This window comes from Megalops cyprinoides, chromosome 1, assembly GCF_013368585.1.
Source record: "Megalops cyprinoides isolate fMegCyp1 chromosome 1, fMegCyp1.pri, whole genome shotgun sequence".
Taxonomy (NCBI): Eukaryota; Metazoa; Chordata; class Actinopteri; order Elopiformes; family Megalopidae; genus Megalops; species Megalops cyprinoides.
Genome location: NC_050583.1, coordinates 67,972,211 through 67,989,477, shown reverse-complemented (window position 1 = coordinate 67,989,477; position 17,267 = coordinate 67,972,211). Strand labels below are relative to the sequence as shown.

Sequence of the window (17,267 nt, the reverse complement as noted above, 5' to 3'; positions counted from 1 at the left end):
TTGTAACAGCTGACAGCAGCTTATACTTTGGGAGATGCATACAGTTGCCTGTGTCTGTGCTGTGTTTTGAGTGCTGTGTGTTGTACAGAACTTCAAATATGGTCAATTTTAGAAAAAAATCATCTACGTGCAGTATCAGCACAGTACAAGCTTACTGATCAGACTCTTTCATTGTTAAAATGATCTGTCCTGAACATACAGTATTCAGTGGGACCAGAGGCGAATGGCAGAAAACAGAAAAAAGAACAAAACAGGGTAGTGTTTTCCACTGAAGGAGATAAAGAGACAGCAGTGACACAGATATGGATCAAAACATAACCTCCAAGTATCTACATCCAACGTGGAGCACTAGTGAGGGCCATTTGAAAAACAACATATCTTAGGCTCAATTTCACAAAGTCCACTGCTTACATTCAACAGACATTTTAAACTGTTGCAATGGCAAAACTAATGCTTAGTCATAAAAAGCCTCAAGGCAGACTGACCACTCAAAAGAGAAACCAAAAAGCAAGGATTTGTAGGCATAACACAGTGGCATTAAAAGATCTGACCACAGACACTGAGCAGTTGGTCACCCTGTCACCTTTTACTGTAGGAGTTTGTCTTTTGCTCTAATGGCGTGTAAAGCACTGTTCCCATACAGCCAAAAGCAGTCAATGTTGTGACAGCACGCAGAAGGTCCCCAAATTAATTTTCTCAATGCCCACCCAGCAAACCTGATCCAACCATTTAACTGATCCTAAAGCTGGGCAGGGAGAAAAAAGAAAAAGATAAGTCTTTTAAACTGCCCACAGAGACTGACTTCCCCTCCCTGTATTCGTGTACAACATGTACAGCTGATCTAGGGAAACAGGGCGACTGTTTCAAATACATATTCTGTATTTGAAGGTTTTCCTGATATGACCGAAAGCAGAGAGCAATTGTGGAGGCTCAGGGATGAATTACACGTGTTTACCAATCGACACTTCAGTGTGATGTTTTCAACATGTGTTGTCTGGCCCCAGATTTTAACAAAAAAGGACCCAAGAAATGCCTATCAAATATGTACTCAAAGTCACACTGCCTTAAGTCTGATTCTTTTTATTGAACATTTTGTCCGTTTTCCTGGAAAAAAAAAAAACAAAAAAAACAACAACTAAAGATTTCCAAAAAATTTGCCTGGATGTTGGAACAACGGCAACCAGTGAGCTAGCAATTTCACACACTGATCTCCAACTGTTCTCACTTTCATCTGGCCCCAAGGGCTTCAAAGGACACAGCACCTAATTTAAACAAAGGCAATTTACATTAAAAAAAGCGATTGCAGGGATATAAGGAGATAGAGTGTAAAAGATAATAATTTTCATGCTGCTTTGAAGATCTACTAATAATATCAGTGGCGCAAAATGGGATAAAACATACACATAAGCACATAACAGCACATGGGGCGGCAGTGTAGCATAGTGGTTAAGGAGCAGGACTCGTAACCAAAAGGTTGCCGGTTCGATCCCTGCTGGGACACTGCTGCTGTACCCTTGGGCAAGGTACTTAACCCACAATTGCCTCAGTAAATATCCAGCTGTATGAATGGGTAACATTGTAAAGAACTGTAACCTATGTATGTCGCTTTGGATAAAAGCGTCTGCTAAATGAATAAATGTAAAATAACAGAGGTTAAACAGGGCATTGACACAAAAGTACACTTCCTTCTAGCAAGGGGAACCATTACACTCAGGGGTTTGCTGCCTCTCTGAATTTATCACATATACAGCAAAGAGCAGATCAGCACTTACTCAGCAAAATTTCAGCACAGTGACAAAAACACACCAGCGTAATGTTACAATTTCAGTTAAAAGGCTGGCTGTCTTGAGAGGAGGATTACCTTGAGGATGTGGTAAGGAGGAAAAGAGAGAAAAAGGGTGGCAAAAAGACTTTGGGCTGGCTTGCTTGTTGGTTTTGTTTTTTTTTTAATCGAACTTCCAGGGTGAAAATGACACTATAAAATATATTTTTTTTTGATTGAATTCAGGGACTCCTGGGCTAGCAGTCCCATGTACAAATACAATCCTCAGAGAGTAACTTCAGGCAATTGGGTAGTAAAACAGACTGAGTAGGTGAGAACAACCTGTATGCTCTCTTGCAGGAACCTGAATGCCCAGGTCTGCCAGGAACACAACAGATTGGCCTTTTCAACAGAAAAAGCTCTGATTCATGTTTCTCTGAAAGGTAAGTAACATTGCTGTGTGACAGCATATAATTTAGGCATGAAATCATATCAATAAAGAATTTTTAAAGCCATCTTTCCTCAAATACAAAACACAGTACAGCCCTTTATTAGCAAATGGGCAATTGGGGGCTGTAATAGACTATTCCAGGTCTCCAGAGAAGGTTCTTTTCCCCCCTCCAAGCTAACATTAGTCTTGGCAGATGCAATAAGGAAAAATGCCTCCATTTACAATATATGTATGTTAGGCAAGGTTTGGATGGAGATCTTAAAAGTGTAGACAGACTGAGGCCTTTTGTTTACATGTACAAAACAAATGATCACAGAAGGAGGTACTAGACTTATTGTTATGAAACCAGCCAATATGTGTTCAAATTTAAGTTCCTTCTCACTCTGTGACTTTTATCCAGCCAGTTAGACCTGCTCCTTTCAGTTGTTTCAAATATATAATTGCTAGAGGAATAGGACTTTGAACACACCACATTTTTCCTTCAGCAATATTATTACTATATCACTGTCATACTTCTCCATTTCAGACTCCTTGATTTGAAATATTCAGAATGAAGGTCAAGTGTCAGGTCACTATTGTGAGCAGAGGGAAATCTGGTGTGCTAGATTTCAAATATCTCAAAAGGGTTCACCATGTTAGTAATGTAGCAATTTTCCACTGCAACCCAAACTGTGACTGAGCAACACCTGCTGAGGCGTTAATGGATATTCCACGACATACATCTCTGCAACATGACTGAACTGTGCTCTGCTATTGCAGGGGATGTCCTGTAATGTAATTTAGGTGCTGTCCTTGTGAGGCATGCCCCACCTGGAGTGCTCTGCTCCAAACAGGATTACCTGAATTTAACTGCTCTGCTTCAATCAGGATTACCTAAAATTAGCTATCTTTATTCTATCACCCTACACCCTACACTAGCTAATCAAACCTATTAAATTTCACTTACATGCATGTCCTACACTTACATGTATATCCTATGTATTTACCATTGCTTAATACTATTGCTGCAAATGATTTTTTTTTTACTTTCTGTTCACCATGGTCATCATGTTGTGTATTTATTATTAGTGTGTAATTGACTGATTGACTGATTTGCTGATTGTTTGGTTGACTGTACAACTATGTAATTGTTGCAAGTAAATAGTCAGCATTTCACTGTGGCACTGATGCCTACACTGCAAATTACAAACAAATCACACCCTGATGAGCAACACCCTGCAACAAAAGGTTAGCGTTTGAGGTCTGTGGCGGTTAACTCTGTCATCACTGTATTTCCTCCCAGAAATAAGGGACTTAAAATACTGCAATACTGCTGCTCTCTGCCCAGCTAGTAGGGTTGGGTATCGTTTGGGTTTTTTCCAACACCGGTACTAAAGTGATACTAAACGGCCTAAACGGTGCCTGAACCAATACTTAAAAAAAAGCAAAAAACGACAGTTGACGACATTAAAGAATGGCTTTTTTATTGCTGAGGCAAATTTGAAATTGAATTTGAACAATATATTAACTGTTAACAGTTTAACCCTTTTGCACGTAACTTAGTTTTAGGCTATGTAGCGCGTGTGTTAGGTTACATGGTTCGTTATGTTTTCATTAGCGTTATTAAGCTTCTCATAGTTTTCAGTTAGCATTTGCTATATTTTGTAACATTAAATCGCTGTTTCCTCAAGGCTAAAATTAGCTAGAATTCTTCCAATCTAGTGTTCTAATCGCACCATATTTAGCATACGCACTAAACGCCAAATCACACCGTTGTGACCATACGCTCGAACGGGTTAAAGTATACTTAAATATATAAATATAAATACAAACCACTTCACAAATTTACATAACAAATTCACATAATAAATGAAACCTAACCCAACTACAATAATTTAACACTAAACAACAGTTACAGTACTGTAACATCCGTTTAGGAGCACCAGAGGGCAAATATTTCAATCGACAGCTGACTCAGGCATTTAAGTGGCATCGAAATGAGGGACCGAAGTCTACGTTGCGATTCAATCCGGTAGATACCGGTTGTATAGGAACTGGTGCCATATTGGCACCAGGTTCCGGTACCCAACCCTACCAGCTAGCTGCTTTACATTGTGTTTTAGATTATGGCCAGTAACTCATTACATTCCTTAACCTTGTGTCATTTTGTGATACCTTCTTTGACTTTCAGCATCCTAAAAATGTCTGCAGCAGGTGTGGATACCAGTCCATTCATGCAAAATCTCCAGCTCTCTCTTTGCATGAGCCTAAACAGTCTTCTGTAGGTATAATGAATGAACAACTGATGGAAGCATCTGTCAAACTCCTGTGATGTGTCTGAATCAGCACCTTGGGGTTATTTTACTCCACACATTACCCCTTGCTCAGGAATGTAAACCATTTCTGTCCCTTCCTGCTGCACCTTTGCAAATCCCACTAAGAAATTACTTTTGCTGACTTAAGCCCCTGTCAGACATGCACTGAAAGCCGGAACTTATCTAGCTATTACCCGGAGGAGCTATATGTGAGAACGCAAATGTCCGAATCAGTCGGACTGGACGTGAGACGGACTTCACTCTGCCAGCTCCCTCGTACAAAGTCTGTCTAATGTCAGATTCAGTCCATGTGTGAATAGAGCGGTTCATGTTCCGGAGAATCCATGGCAAGCGAGTGGGTGTGTTGATGACATTTCTATCTCTCTATCATGTGACTGACGCAAAACCGGAAGAATACAAACATCTGCTTCGTACCCTTTTCTGCGTGCCTGTACATTGCTTTCCACTCTTTCGTTGACATGCTATTTTGAGTCCAATGATCGTTAAAGAGATAGTTAGCTATAGCTATACTGCCAAAACTTGTCTCTTACGATGATTAATAATGTTGGTTAGTAGTTTATTATCTGGTTAGTAGCTAGCTAAGCTGTAGATAAGTAATAGTGATAGGTATAGTGAGATAGGTGAACCGGTGACCTAACATTACATAGCGAACAACAAAAACTTACCTTCCTGTTATAATAAATGTATAATTAATAATAAATTATGTTTATCGGTAGCACCATTTGGATGGCTATGTGTGATATTTTTTTATAGGCTACCCAAAAGTACAATACCTATGTTCACCTTCTCCTCCTCCGTGCTACATTATGTGCCCGTACCACCGAAAGGTAAGACATTGAAAAGAAAAACCTGAAAACAACTCAACTCTCGAATACTTTACGTGAACTCGTCAATACTTTTCACTCGTGAGAATGCAAGTGGCGTCTAACTGGAAAATACCACGAGGAAATCTGTGCTCTACCCAGGCACCACTCCTCGCCTAAACCAAATGGAATATTTCCAGTAGGTGAGAACACGTCTGTCTGACACGGACAAGCTCCTGTTGTGTGCTACATGTGTGAAAGGGCAACTCCGGACAATGTGCGGACCTGATTCTCCAGACATTGTCCGAAGTTCGTATGTGAAAACGGCTTTAGTTCACTGTATTTGCTGTGGGTGGTGAATAACTAACAGGAATCATCAAAATCATTAAAAACTTCATCTCATGTCATTAAGAAGACCATGGGCCATACTTAGACAGTGAAAAATGACAGTTTCACAAAAGCTGCTATTTTCCACCTTGCTCATGGCTTTTTTGGCCATTTTAAGCTTTTATAACAAACATATATAATGTCTTGAAAGTTGCTACACATAATTCCTCATGCTGAACATTTGTATGATTGACAATTCTGAGAATGATAGTTAATTCACAGTGTATAATAGTTCATTTACAGTGCTTGCAGTTGGGGCCACTGGCATGCAACCTAGTACATTAGAAATGGAGATAGATGGCATCTCATCAAAATTTAAACATTTAAAAATGGCCTAAATCATACAAATTAAAACGTTACAACCCTAAAGTGTGATATGCTGTAATTTTTGTTCCTTGCATTTCCACAAACTTGATCTAAATTATGCAACAAAACCACTGATGGAAGCTCTCAGTAACCACACAGTGAGTTTGTTCTGCTCCATGCATCATCTGGCTGGTTTAATTGCTTCTTTCAGGCACAGGAGGACTCAGCCCCAATTAGCCACCTACATTAGCATAGCCACAACTCAATTTAGCTAACTGACTAACTAGATATAAATTGATAAACCAAACTCTCTGTTGGAAAAATACTTTTTGTTTTTGGTGTTGGTAATGTGACCATGTCAGTAAATGTAAATGACTCATTAAAAAAAAAAGTGCTCTCACAGGTTATGTGTTTTCTAAATTTGAGGGAAAACTGCAATCCTTACAGAATTTCGGCCATATGTTTTCATATAAGCCTAATGGACATGATGCATTGCAGTTAGCTCTGGATGCATGTAAGGTGGTACCTATTAGGTTTACCCTTGCATGAAATGCCAGTCTTTCAAACACGTGGATGCTGTCTCAGTGCCTGTCTAGAAATGTTCACACAACAGATGTGTATACTGAACAAGGCACCTGAAATTCTTTCATAACAAGATTTTTTGGGTTTTGTTATTTATACTTTAGAGTTATTCATATTCTTTACCACTCATGACGACCAGGCAAACAGCCCTTAAGAATCACCTTAACTACTAGTCCAATTAGCATAACACTTGGTATGCAGGATATTTGTATTATTTGCATTGTTGTGATCTTTTTGTTACATCTTTGTAACAAAGGACTACAGAAAAGTAATGAACTAGACTAATATTTAAAATGCAGGGTAAACTGTATGATACTAAATGAACCCTAGGTCAGTGTAGCCCTGTGCTGTAGTGGAGGTTGTGTTGTTGCAAGGCCTTTTAAAAGCATCTCAGCGCAAATACCAGCAGCAGTGATATAGCAGTCACTGTTTTATAGGTTATGATCTGGTATTTCACATATAGTTTTAATCCAAGCATCACAGTTTGGAATATTAAAACACATTGTTGCCTCCATTCACAGACACAATTCCAAAGGATATAATCTCCCATCTCCTTTGGAATTGTGTCTGTATATTAATAATCACTGCTGACAGTATTTGCACACAGATGCTTTTAAAGGCATCTTTTTAAAACATGCAACGTCACAACCTCCACTACAGCAGGGCTACACTGTAGGGTTCATTTAGTATCCTACAGTTTACCCTGCATTTTAAATATTAGTCAGGCTCGTTACTTTTCCTAAATCCTGCTGTGCTGTCCTTTAATGACGTTCGTGGAAAAGTAATTAAAGAATCCTCTGCCAACAACGTCCTCTATATTTCAAACGAATAACATGTTGCAATCTCTGTCCAGGATACAGAGCTTGAGCGTTGTGAAGTGGATATATGAAACTTTTGTGTTTTGTTTTGAATGATACAAAAATTATCTAGGAATGAATTCATTCAATTAAGTGAAGTCTGCAGCTTCTGAAACTTTCACAAACACCGCCAATGCTTTTAAAAGTAAAATTCCCAATTTTTTCGTCAAAACAACCTGTACCTGCAGTACGGGAAATGAATATATTTCTCTTTCGCGTCAATACAGTAGCAGCACAACGGGGCAGCGTATAACGGCATGCTCCATTTTCTAGCCATGCGCTGCACCGAGTGATGCAGATACTGCAGCAAATAGATATAAACCTGTCGATCTGTTATATCCAACAAGAAAACCACATTCAGAACATTATATCCCATATATGATAACTGTAGTAGTATGCCCGGTCATTCTCATGGGTGGAGTTTGACGTTTGCAATTGCAGTTATTAGCTGGCGTGCTGTCAATCTATGTGTTCCAGACCTGTTCAAGCGATCATAGCAGACAACTGTCCTTCCAATACAATAAATGCAGAACATATTGTAATCCACTGAAATGCGCTAAATGTCTCGCAATTATGTATGGGCTGCGTGACAGCGTCCTCTCACAATAACGCTGCTGTTGTAAAGACACTGCGCATTCTGTTGGCTGCCACCAATGGTTCACCCAACGCTACGCGAGGCGAGAATTTCTCAAAATTCTCCTCTCGAAACTATAATGTGAAAAATCCTGAGGGTAATTTTCCTAGAATATTCTCGGAGCGCATCATCATCATGCGCAACATCCTAAACAAAAGAACAAAACAGTAATGTTACCTAGAGACCAATACAGCATTAAACTGCCTCCTATAGTCGCCCCATTCTACTCCGTTAGCTAGCTAGCAACATCTGTTAGCTAAGAAATTCGATTAATTTACCAAATTATCCATTTCACTTCTGAAGTAAACATGTAACTAGCTAGCTAACTATATATTTATACTACACCTTCGATTTATGATGAAGCGAATATTCGCTGCGTCGTTAATAACCAGCTAAATAACCATCTATCTGATCGCAAACAAAGACGGTAAATTCATTTTTACTCGTAGACAATAGCGTGACAGTTCATAATGATGTGTATTCAATTCTGCATAGCGTGAGACCGCTGCGCCAACGTTTTAACATCAATAATAACTCAATTTCCCTAATTTCATTGCTAATAGGTACCCACAAGATTAAGACGCAGGCTTTTTTTACCTGGTGAGGCAATTTGATTTTCCGTTTACACGTTCACTCGCCCCAATGGAAAAAATCCTGAATATGAAAAATCTTTATAAATCCACCAGCTGGTTATTGATGTTCGGAAGGAAAAAATCTCCCACATTACAATGAGAAAACACACGCACTCCCTTACTGCGGCTGGCACTGGCTGCCGGTCGAGGCGAGCTAAGTTCCAAGAGGGGGGCGAATTGCTCACTGCAAGGTAGGAACGTCAAAGCGAAAAAGACAGTTTTTTTTTTCTCTCCAGCCTGCGTGCATGCGCAGACGCCCAGGGAATATAAACGCCGGCTGTAGTTGTTCTGGCTTAACCACTTCATCGCTTATCTTACAGACAGCAGGTACGCGAAAGTGACCACATAGCTAAAACGGATTTTGTATAAAAGCCTATCCAGGCAATAATATGACATCGCCGTTGTGTATCTCATTGTTCTGCTTATTTTGCAAACAAAAACCTCTGTTTTTCAACCCACGTTTGGTCTTTATTTCAATGGTCCGACACTTACGTAGTAGCACGTCACGGATTTGTCTATACTAAGGATGACCAACGAGTTTATGTGATAATACCGTTAGGTCTACGTGATTTTTTTTGTTTTTGTATCGCTGCTCAGTATGACCACCACACGCAAACGGCCGACTGCAAACTAGACATGAAAAGTTGTTAAGACGGCGAAAACCGGGCCCATTTTCAACTGAGCTATGTAATTACTGGGTCAAATGTTGGCGTCTGCCGTTGATGCCATATGTCGCCATGTTTTGAGGCTTATAAGCACTTTCTCATTTACTTCAGCTCTACACAGTTCAGACAAATACACATTTGTTCAGCTGAGAGGAAATTATTCCCAAAGCTTCTTGATAATGCATAAATACTGGAAACCAGAACTGACACTTGTAACATGCGTGGCATTTGATGTCTATTCATTTTAATTTGGCATCACTCTCTATTCTTCGGGCGCCACACTATTCTATATCTATGCGCCACACGCATTTGCTATGAAATTGATTTATGCTATTAATATGGTCCTCAGACGACATAACTAATCGATCTCTTTCAGGAATGATTCGTGTTCTAAATCGATGAAAAACAAACATCGAGCGAAATGTAGCGTCGATTTACAGCAGTGTACAATGAGGTTACATTTGCTGCACTGTGCACATCAATCTTTAAAAATTATTTTAAGTGTCCACTATCAGATCTTCTAGATCCTATAAGATAAGTACTTTTAGTGTCTTCTGTGGACTAATGTCTTTGAGGAAGCTGCCAGTTACCTCTTAAGCTGAAGTCAGGGCAAGGCAAAAAGATGAAAGAATCACAACAATTGGTTTAATTATGAGCTGGATAACTAGGTAGATAGCTGCTTGTTTTGAATAGCTTGCTAATTTAATCAACCCACCTAAGAAAAACTAAAGAGGACTTGGAAAGGGCTTTACCCAGCCAGTAAACTAGGTCAACAAAAGAAGATATAACTAGCTAAATGAACTCCTTCATGCTTGTGGTGTTTTTGAATTTGTTAACATGCACTAGCTCTGAAGAACTGATCACTAGTTCATTGGTGAATCTGATCAGTTCTAATAATAGTAAAAGGTATAATTTGCAACAAAAAGACAGCTCAATCAAATTCATAAGGCCAAGGGGTAAGGTTTGTGAAAACAGGGAAACTGTTCATGTCAGTTACAATTCAAATCTGATTTTTTAAAAGGCAGTTGAAACCTGTTTTAAAGGGGAAGTGAAAAGTCATAAGTATATGTCAACCTTTATAAATATAATTATTTTTAACACTTTAGATGTAAGTTGGCTCAATATACAGCCTTTGATATTTCAATTGATTGATGTCTTGTTGAATTGTTGAATTGTTTTGTTTAGTTTGGCTGTTGGAATCTAGAAATCACCAACTTCACTGAAACTGAAAGTTTATTTTTTGAAAATTAAACAAATGCAGCATTGTAGCTTGTTCTTCATATTCCACAAGAAAATACTTTCGAACTGATCATAAAAAATTCCCCACAGGTCACTACCAAGTTATCATACTCTGAACTCAACTCATTATTCAGTGTTAACAGTAAGCAAGCTACACACATTTACACCCATTCCTACAGGAAGTACATTCAACATTTATAGTCATTATTTTGGGGGGATCATTGTCAAAGCATGTAAATGTAAATGTATATGTAAATGTAAAGCATCTATGCAGTAAATATACTGTCGCTAAGCGTAATGTTTATTCTTGTTATGAACAGGTCGCTGTAAAGGATTCAGTTACATTTGGAAGACCATTTTCTGTTGGAGTTTTAAGAACTGAGCCCCCAAACAAACCAATGGTGTCACACACATTGTGTTCATAAACAGCCACCCAAATGATCTGTTGGAGGGAATTTCATAATGAAAACAGAAGTATCCCCAGGAGGCAATGGGCAATGACCTGTGTAAGTGGTATAGAAAATAGTACCCCTTGTGATGAATCAGTCCTGCGTGTCATTGTGTTTCACTATCTTTTTAAATAACAGTCCATAGTAGTAGTAGCTAGTAGTTGAAACAGCAGGGCATAGTCTTTTTAAAAGGTAAAAAGTTCTACTTGCGGAGTGATAGAGACAAGATGCAGAACAAGAATATTACTTTGAAAAATCACCACTCCCAATATGTATTAACCTTGTTCCAAGTATGAAAACTTGCAAATTGCAATATTGCCTATCAATAAAAATGTTATATCACAGAAAATATTAGAGGACAACATTCTAAACACAAGGAAACATTCTAAAAGCATTGGTTTCCTTGATCCAATTCTGTCAGGAAAATATATTATGTATATTGAGCTAGCTAAGAAACATTTTACATTTCTTTTTGATAAAACAGTGTAACAATATGTAGCATGTGTTGGGTAGACAAAATAATGAAAACACCAAATAGAAAAGGACAGCCCATACAAGTGTTTCATATTTATGTTAATACTAATTACCAATATAATTCTGTTATAAAAGATGTTTTAAAATCAACACTTCAATATGTTAGTTTCTAAAGCAACATGAGAGATCTAACAAAAGGTCAAATAACTGGTGACTGAATTGCAGGTGCATTCAGTCACAGAAGCAGCAAAATTATTAAATGTGTCAAGGGGAACAGTGGCAAAAACCATAACCTGGTATAATGACCACATAACCTGGATTTCTGAGCTGTGGAAGAAAGTAATGTGGTCATCCGTTACTTTCTTAGTCATTTTTCCTCTGTCTGGATAAGTTTATGTTTATGTATAGAGTGTGAAAGTAAGCCTGTTGGTGGATCTCTTATGGTATGGACAGCCATTTCATGGGAGTGATTGGATCCAATTATTACTCTGCATGGTAGAGTTACAGCCAAGCCATTTTAGGTAACCAGGTACACCCTATGGTATTCCAAGATGATAATGCCCCCATACACTAAATGGATTCAAGACTGGCTTCAAGAACACCAGGATGAAGTCAAACACTTGCTGTGGCCTTCTCTATCACCAGATCAAGGAGATCTTGAAACTTTATGGTAAGTTCTGGAATGTAGAATGTAGAACTGAAGGCTTTCTCTCTTAAAGAATGGTCCAATATCCCACTAGAAACAGTTTAAACTCGCATAACAGCATTCCAAGAAGGACTGAAGTTTTTTTTTGCTTAATATTTTGTGTCATTGTTGTGGGCAGTGCATACTTGTCAATAAAATACAAGTCCACAATAAAAGTCCAACTGTCCTTTTCACATTACATTGTGTTTGGTCCATCATTTTGCTGCACAATCCCATGCCTCACCTCTGGTCCCATTACATGGCAGAGGTAAAAGACAGTTCTCACACCAAACTGACCCACATACTCAGAATAAGAAACCTTTTTGGTCATGTCAGTAACCAATGGAGAAAAATGGAAATTTACCTCAATGTTTCATTCGTCCATTTAAATACAAATATCTGTATAGTGACTAAATTGGTCACTGTTCTGTATAATATGACTTACTGTAAAAATACACCACATATATGCTTATGGAACCTTATCATATGATGAGATAGGAAGTAGCCTGACATAATGGCATGAATGTATTGGAGCCTCTCTTATTTAAGTATATATGGAAAAAGACTCCACAAATAGAGGGGAAAACATTAATGAGAAGTTATTCAGAGGGGGCCATAAATACCCTGGATTTTCAAATACTTAACATCTTCAAAATAAATTGGATTTTAAAATTATGTCCTGTAAATTCTCAATGGCATTGGATCTGACCTCTAACCTCGTTTTCAAACAGTGAGGCATTCTTAAGCTTCTGATCCCCTGTAAATTTATGTGGCAAATTACCTGTCAAACTTGCCAGCTTCCATAAACAAACCATTGACTTGAGGAAAACTACCTCGCACGACAACATCTCTGCTCATAGCTGTTTAATCCCTTGTTTGAAACAGATCCAACCCCCTCTTTAGAAGGCATTAACATTTGCATGAAAAAATGACCCTCCTACCTACTGATAGTACAAGGGCTCTGATGATTGATATTGGTTGCAGTGTCAAAGCTCTCATTAAATGCAGACTACTCTCTTCCTCAATTGATTTAGGAAATATCTGCTCAGGCTGTAACATATTTTTTTCTGAGTAAACCAAAGAGATAAATTTCTGTCTATTATCTGTCCAACAAATACATTAGCAGATTTATTTTTGAATGGGTGCCCATAATGCTATTTGTGTTTAAATTAAGGTGAATATATATATCACCAATTAAATCATGACTGTACTTATTAATTTCATTCATGGTAAATGTAATGTAATGATTCCGCAAACTGAACCATATTTCTAAGAGTTTGGTTCTATTTCTTGACATCATACCGTAGAGGACGTACAACCGTCAAGATAGCTCATATTTTGGTACACCGAGGATGGCGCCCCCTCTCGTTTAATCCATGTGTGTGAGTGTAATGTCGCACACATGTTGTAAATGCTGTACTTTTACCTACAATCAACGTCAGTCATAAACTAAAATGAATGATATTACAAATATTAAAATATTTTTAACGCGTTTCAAATATGAAAAACGCCAGAGAACCGGGAAAATGTGCAGTTTTGTGAACGAGTTACATTGGGAATAGCTTATTCTGACCATCATAAACTGCTAAATCAATAGGACTATCAAGTAAAATCGACGGAACGAAATTCAAACGTAATAAAGCGTGAAAACAGTATTGAAATAAAGGTCATGTGAGAATTTACTACACTGCGCAAAAGTCTGTGAAGATTTATTGATCTACTAAACATACCAACGGTCCACCCTGTTCAACGAATCAACTACGCAACACAGATCCTTTATATGTACAGATCAGAGAATGCTGAAACGTTTGCGCTGCATGACGTTCTTAGGTGCGCCAGATTGGAACCCTATGACCAGACTAGTCTCATTTTGTAATCACGGTAAAGGTATACTTCGTATAATTTACTTCGATTACATGCTTCATTAATTTTTTAGTTTTTGTTCCCTTTTAGTCTCCTCTCGGTGTTTGACCTTTCCCATCATCCCTTGCGAATTTGGCGACAACCAAACATGGCCGCGTTGTGTAAAGTGGCGTGTTCCGTGAGGAGCGCTTCATGTGTCCGTGTTTTTATGAGAAGACCGGTTTCTATTCGAGCAGCACTGTTCCACCCAGAAAGCCATGGCGATTCAGGAGAAGATTCGGGGACCGAAACGTCCACGCCAGCAGCGGATAAGCGAAAGAGCGGCTTTGCTGCCGCATTCGAGCTGCATTCCGAGCTGCAACAGAAGCAAGATCAGACGGCTGGGGAAATTCGGCCATCGCCAGTGAAGGATGGGAAGTCTTTTGCGACCATGCTGCGACATTCTCCTCTGATGCAGATGGGACCAGCCAAGGACAAAATCACTGTGGGCAAGATCTTTCACATTGTCGATGACGATTTGTACATTGACTTTGGGGCCAAGTTTCACTGTGTCTGCAAACGACCGAATGTGGACGGGGAGAAATACCAGAGGGGCAGCAGGGTACGATTGCGTCTTGTCGACCTGGAGCTCACCTCCCGCTTCTTAGGGGCAAATACTGACACTACCTTACTGGAGGCGGATGCTGTTCTTCTCGGACTGGTGGAAAGCAGAGATGCTAAGCTGAAAGAGGCAAAATGAAAAGAATTGGAACGAGTGCCAATTTACGTGTATTTTTTGATGTCGCTAGCTACCTATTGGCTTAGTTAGCTATAGCCAATAGCTAAATGGGCAAATACTGAAAGTATTGTTCTTTAGTAGCTATTCGCTGCAACTGTCTCTCAACAATAAAGTGTGATGTTGTGTAGTAAGTGTTTAATGGTTTAAAAAGTTCAACTATTTAAGTTTATTAATTAGTTGTGACAACTAGCACTCAACGGGGTTGCAAGTCTGAAGAAATGACGCATTTCCTTTTAAAATGGATAGAGAATTACGGAATATATTTTGGAAATAATACCGTCTTTTTTATAATGCAGCACGCAGTACTGGACAGAGTAATAAAAAGGCTAAACCTGTAAATATATTGGCTAATGCAGCTGTCCGCTGCGTAAGTATCAAGTCCATGTTTGCTCCACCTTCGTAGTCAACTAGTTTTAGCGGTTCTGTGTACCATTTAAATTAAGAACAAGGCAGTAAAACCAGATTTTCCTTTTCCCAATTTGCATTCATATGTTACATATACATATATGTTTCCGGTTTAAAATTATTGGGACTGAAATATTATGGTAAACAAGCCCCATGCACCAAAAGTTGTTTAACTTGTTATGAAAACCCAGACATAAATATCTCTACAGGTTGAAGTGCAGAAACAATAAAACCTAAGACAATCAAATGGTTAGGCATTAAACAAACCTAATAAAGAGAAGCTCATTTCAATATGTTGATATGCATGTCTAGCCTAGTTCTGGTCTTACACTCTTTTAAAATATGGCATGTGAAGGCCTCACAAATCTATTTATTGCTTTTTTTTGCATGAGATGTTTAAGGAGTTTACGGTTAATGCAGGTAGTTGGCTGTGTATTAGATGGTATGCATGACAATTCTTCATAAGACCATTTCAGTCCAATTTTATTTATGTAGCACTTTTTACAAGATAATTTGTCGCAAAGCAGCTTTACAGATATCCCAGTCCTGGCGCACCCAAAACAAGCCTGTGACAATGGTGGTGAGGAAAACCACTGGGATCGTCAGACCAGCGGAACTCCTGGCTGACTGGACAAGGTGGCTGGGTATGGTCACAGGTGAGCAGGTGAGGCATCTGGAGAATACAATAGATGAGCGATTATTTAGAGGAGAGTAACCTGGGTACAGTAAGGAAAACCACAATCGAGCATAGAAGGGAGACAGGGCCAGAACAGGCATGAGGGAGAACCTGAGGCTGTTGGCACTAGACCATGACATAGCAACAGAAAAATGAGATCTCTCAGATACAGAGGGGCAAGCCCAATTAAGGCCTTAAAACTAAGTAGAGATATCTTCTAGTCGATTTGGAATTTAACAGGTAGCCAGAGAAGAGCAGTTACCACTGGGGCTATATGTTCAGATTTCTGTGTTCTGGTTTGAATGCAAGCAGCTACATTTTGAACCAAATGGACATCTTTCAGAGTGATCTTTGCACATCTTGACAGGAAAGCATTAAAATATTCCAAACTCAGGGTAACAAAAGTATGAACTAGCTTTTCTGCATCCTGTAGTGACGGGTTTTAGCAATATTCTGAAGGTGATGAAAAGCAACCTTGAATATGGTTTTTATATCCATTTCAAATGAGAGCTTAGCTCAGTGATACTTGTGTAGAATTAGGTTTACTGCAACATACATCCATTCTAAAGCCTTTTTAATGACGCAAGTGCAGAAACAAGTGTAGCTTCTTAGCATACACCTATGACACAAACTATTTTGCAAAAACTCTAGGGAACTGTTTAATGATATTAATATTTAGTCATGTTAGATCCCCTGTAAATCATGTGTAAGTGCACTGCTGTTGCTAAAAAGTAGTTATAACTGTAAAATATTATTTTAATATTATTTTACAATTTCCTCTGTCATCACCATTCATGGCTATATGCAGGGCAAAAACTACTCGCATACACACCACACGAGGGCAGCAAATAGTGAAAGAAAAGTCAGTCCACCCACATCAGTGTCTGGCTTTCTCTTAAGGTATCATGAGTATGGATGAGATCCAGCTGCACAGAGTATACAGTTTGAAAAGATGGGCCGGCTACAAACAGGTTATAAATATAGTCCTAACGTAACTTTTTTTTTTTCTCCTCTAAGGTGTTAGTCTGAGGTCATCACAGTGGGATTTGGAATGATTGCACAAAATGAATATCTGAGTCATTCATTTAGAAAGCCAAAATTTTATTTTGAGATAACTTGGCTTGAAGTCTTAACAGATGTGAGTTTAGACAAACAGCACATTCAAGCCAGCAGCCATGGCAATCTTTCTTTAAACCTGAATAAAGAATTTAAACTAGAATAATTTTTTTTATTCTTGAACTGATTTACATCAAAAAAAATCACTGAAAGTGAAAACTGAAAACATGAAATGCGGTGCTCTGTGT

At 38.6% G+C, this 17,267-nt stretch overlaps 2 protein-coding genes across 5 annotated transcripts in view; one reads left to right on the top strand and one right to left on the bottom strand.

Moving 5' to 3' along the window:
• LOC118778259 (CSC1-like protein 2) overlaps positions 1–8,922 on the bottom strand; it is a 47,796-nt gene extending 38,874 nt beyond the window's left edge. For all 4 annotated transcript variants that reach the window (XM_036529742.1, XM_036529717.1, XM_036529725.1 and 1 more), the window contains exon 1: positions 8,695–8,922. The gene's annotated coding sequence lies outside the window, so the exon portion shown is untranslated. The remainder of the gene's footprint in view (positions 1–8,694) is intronic.
• Positions 8,923–14,069: 5,147 nt separating this feature from the next.
• On the top strand, positions 14,070–15,472 carry mrps28 (mitochondrial ribosomal protein S28). The gene has a single exon (XM_036545418.1). It carries the CDS (start codon positions 14,253–14,255, stop codon positions 14,841–14,843), a length of 591 nt encoding a protein of 196 aa, XP_036401311.1. The 5' UTR covers positions 14,070–14,252; the 3' UTR covers positions 14,844–15,472.
• The last annotated feature ends 1,795 nt before the right edge of the window (positions 15,473–17,267 follow it).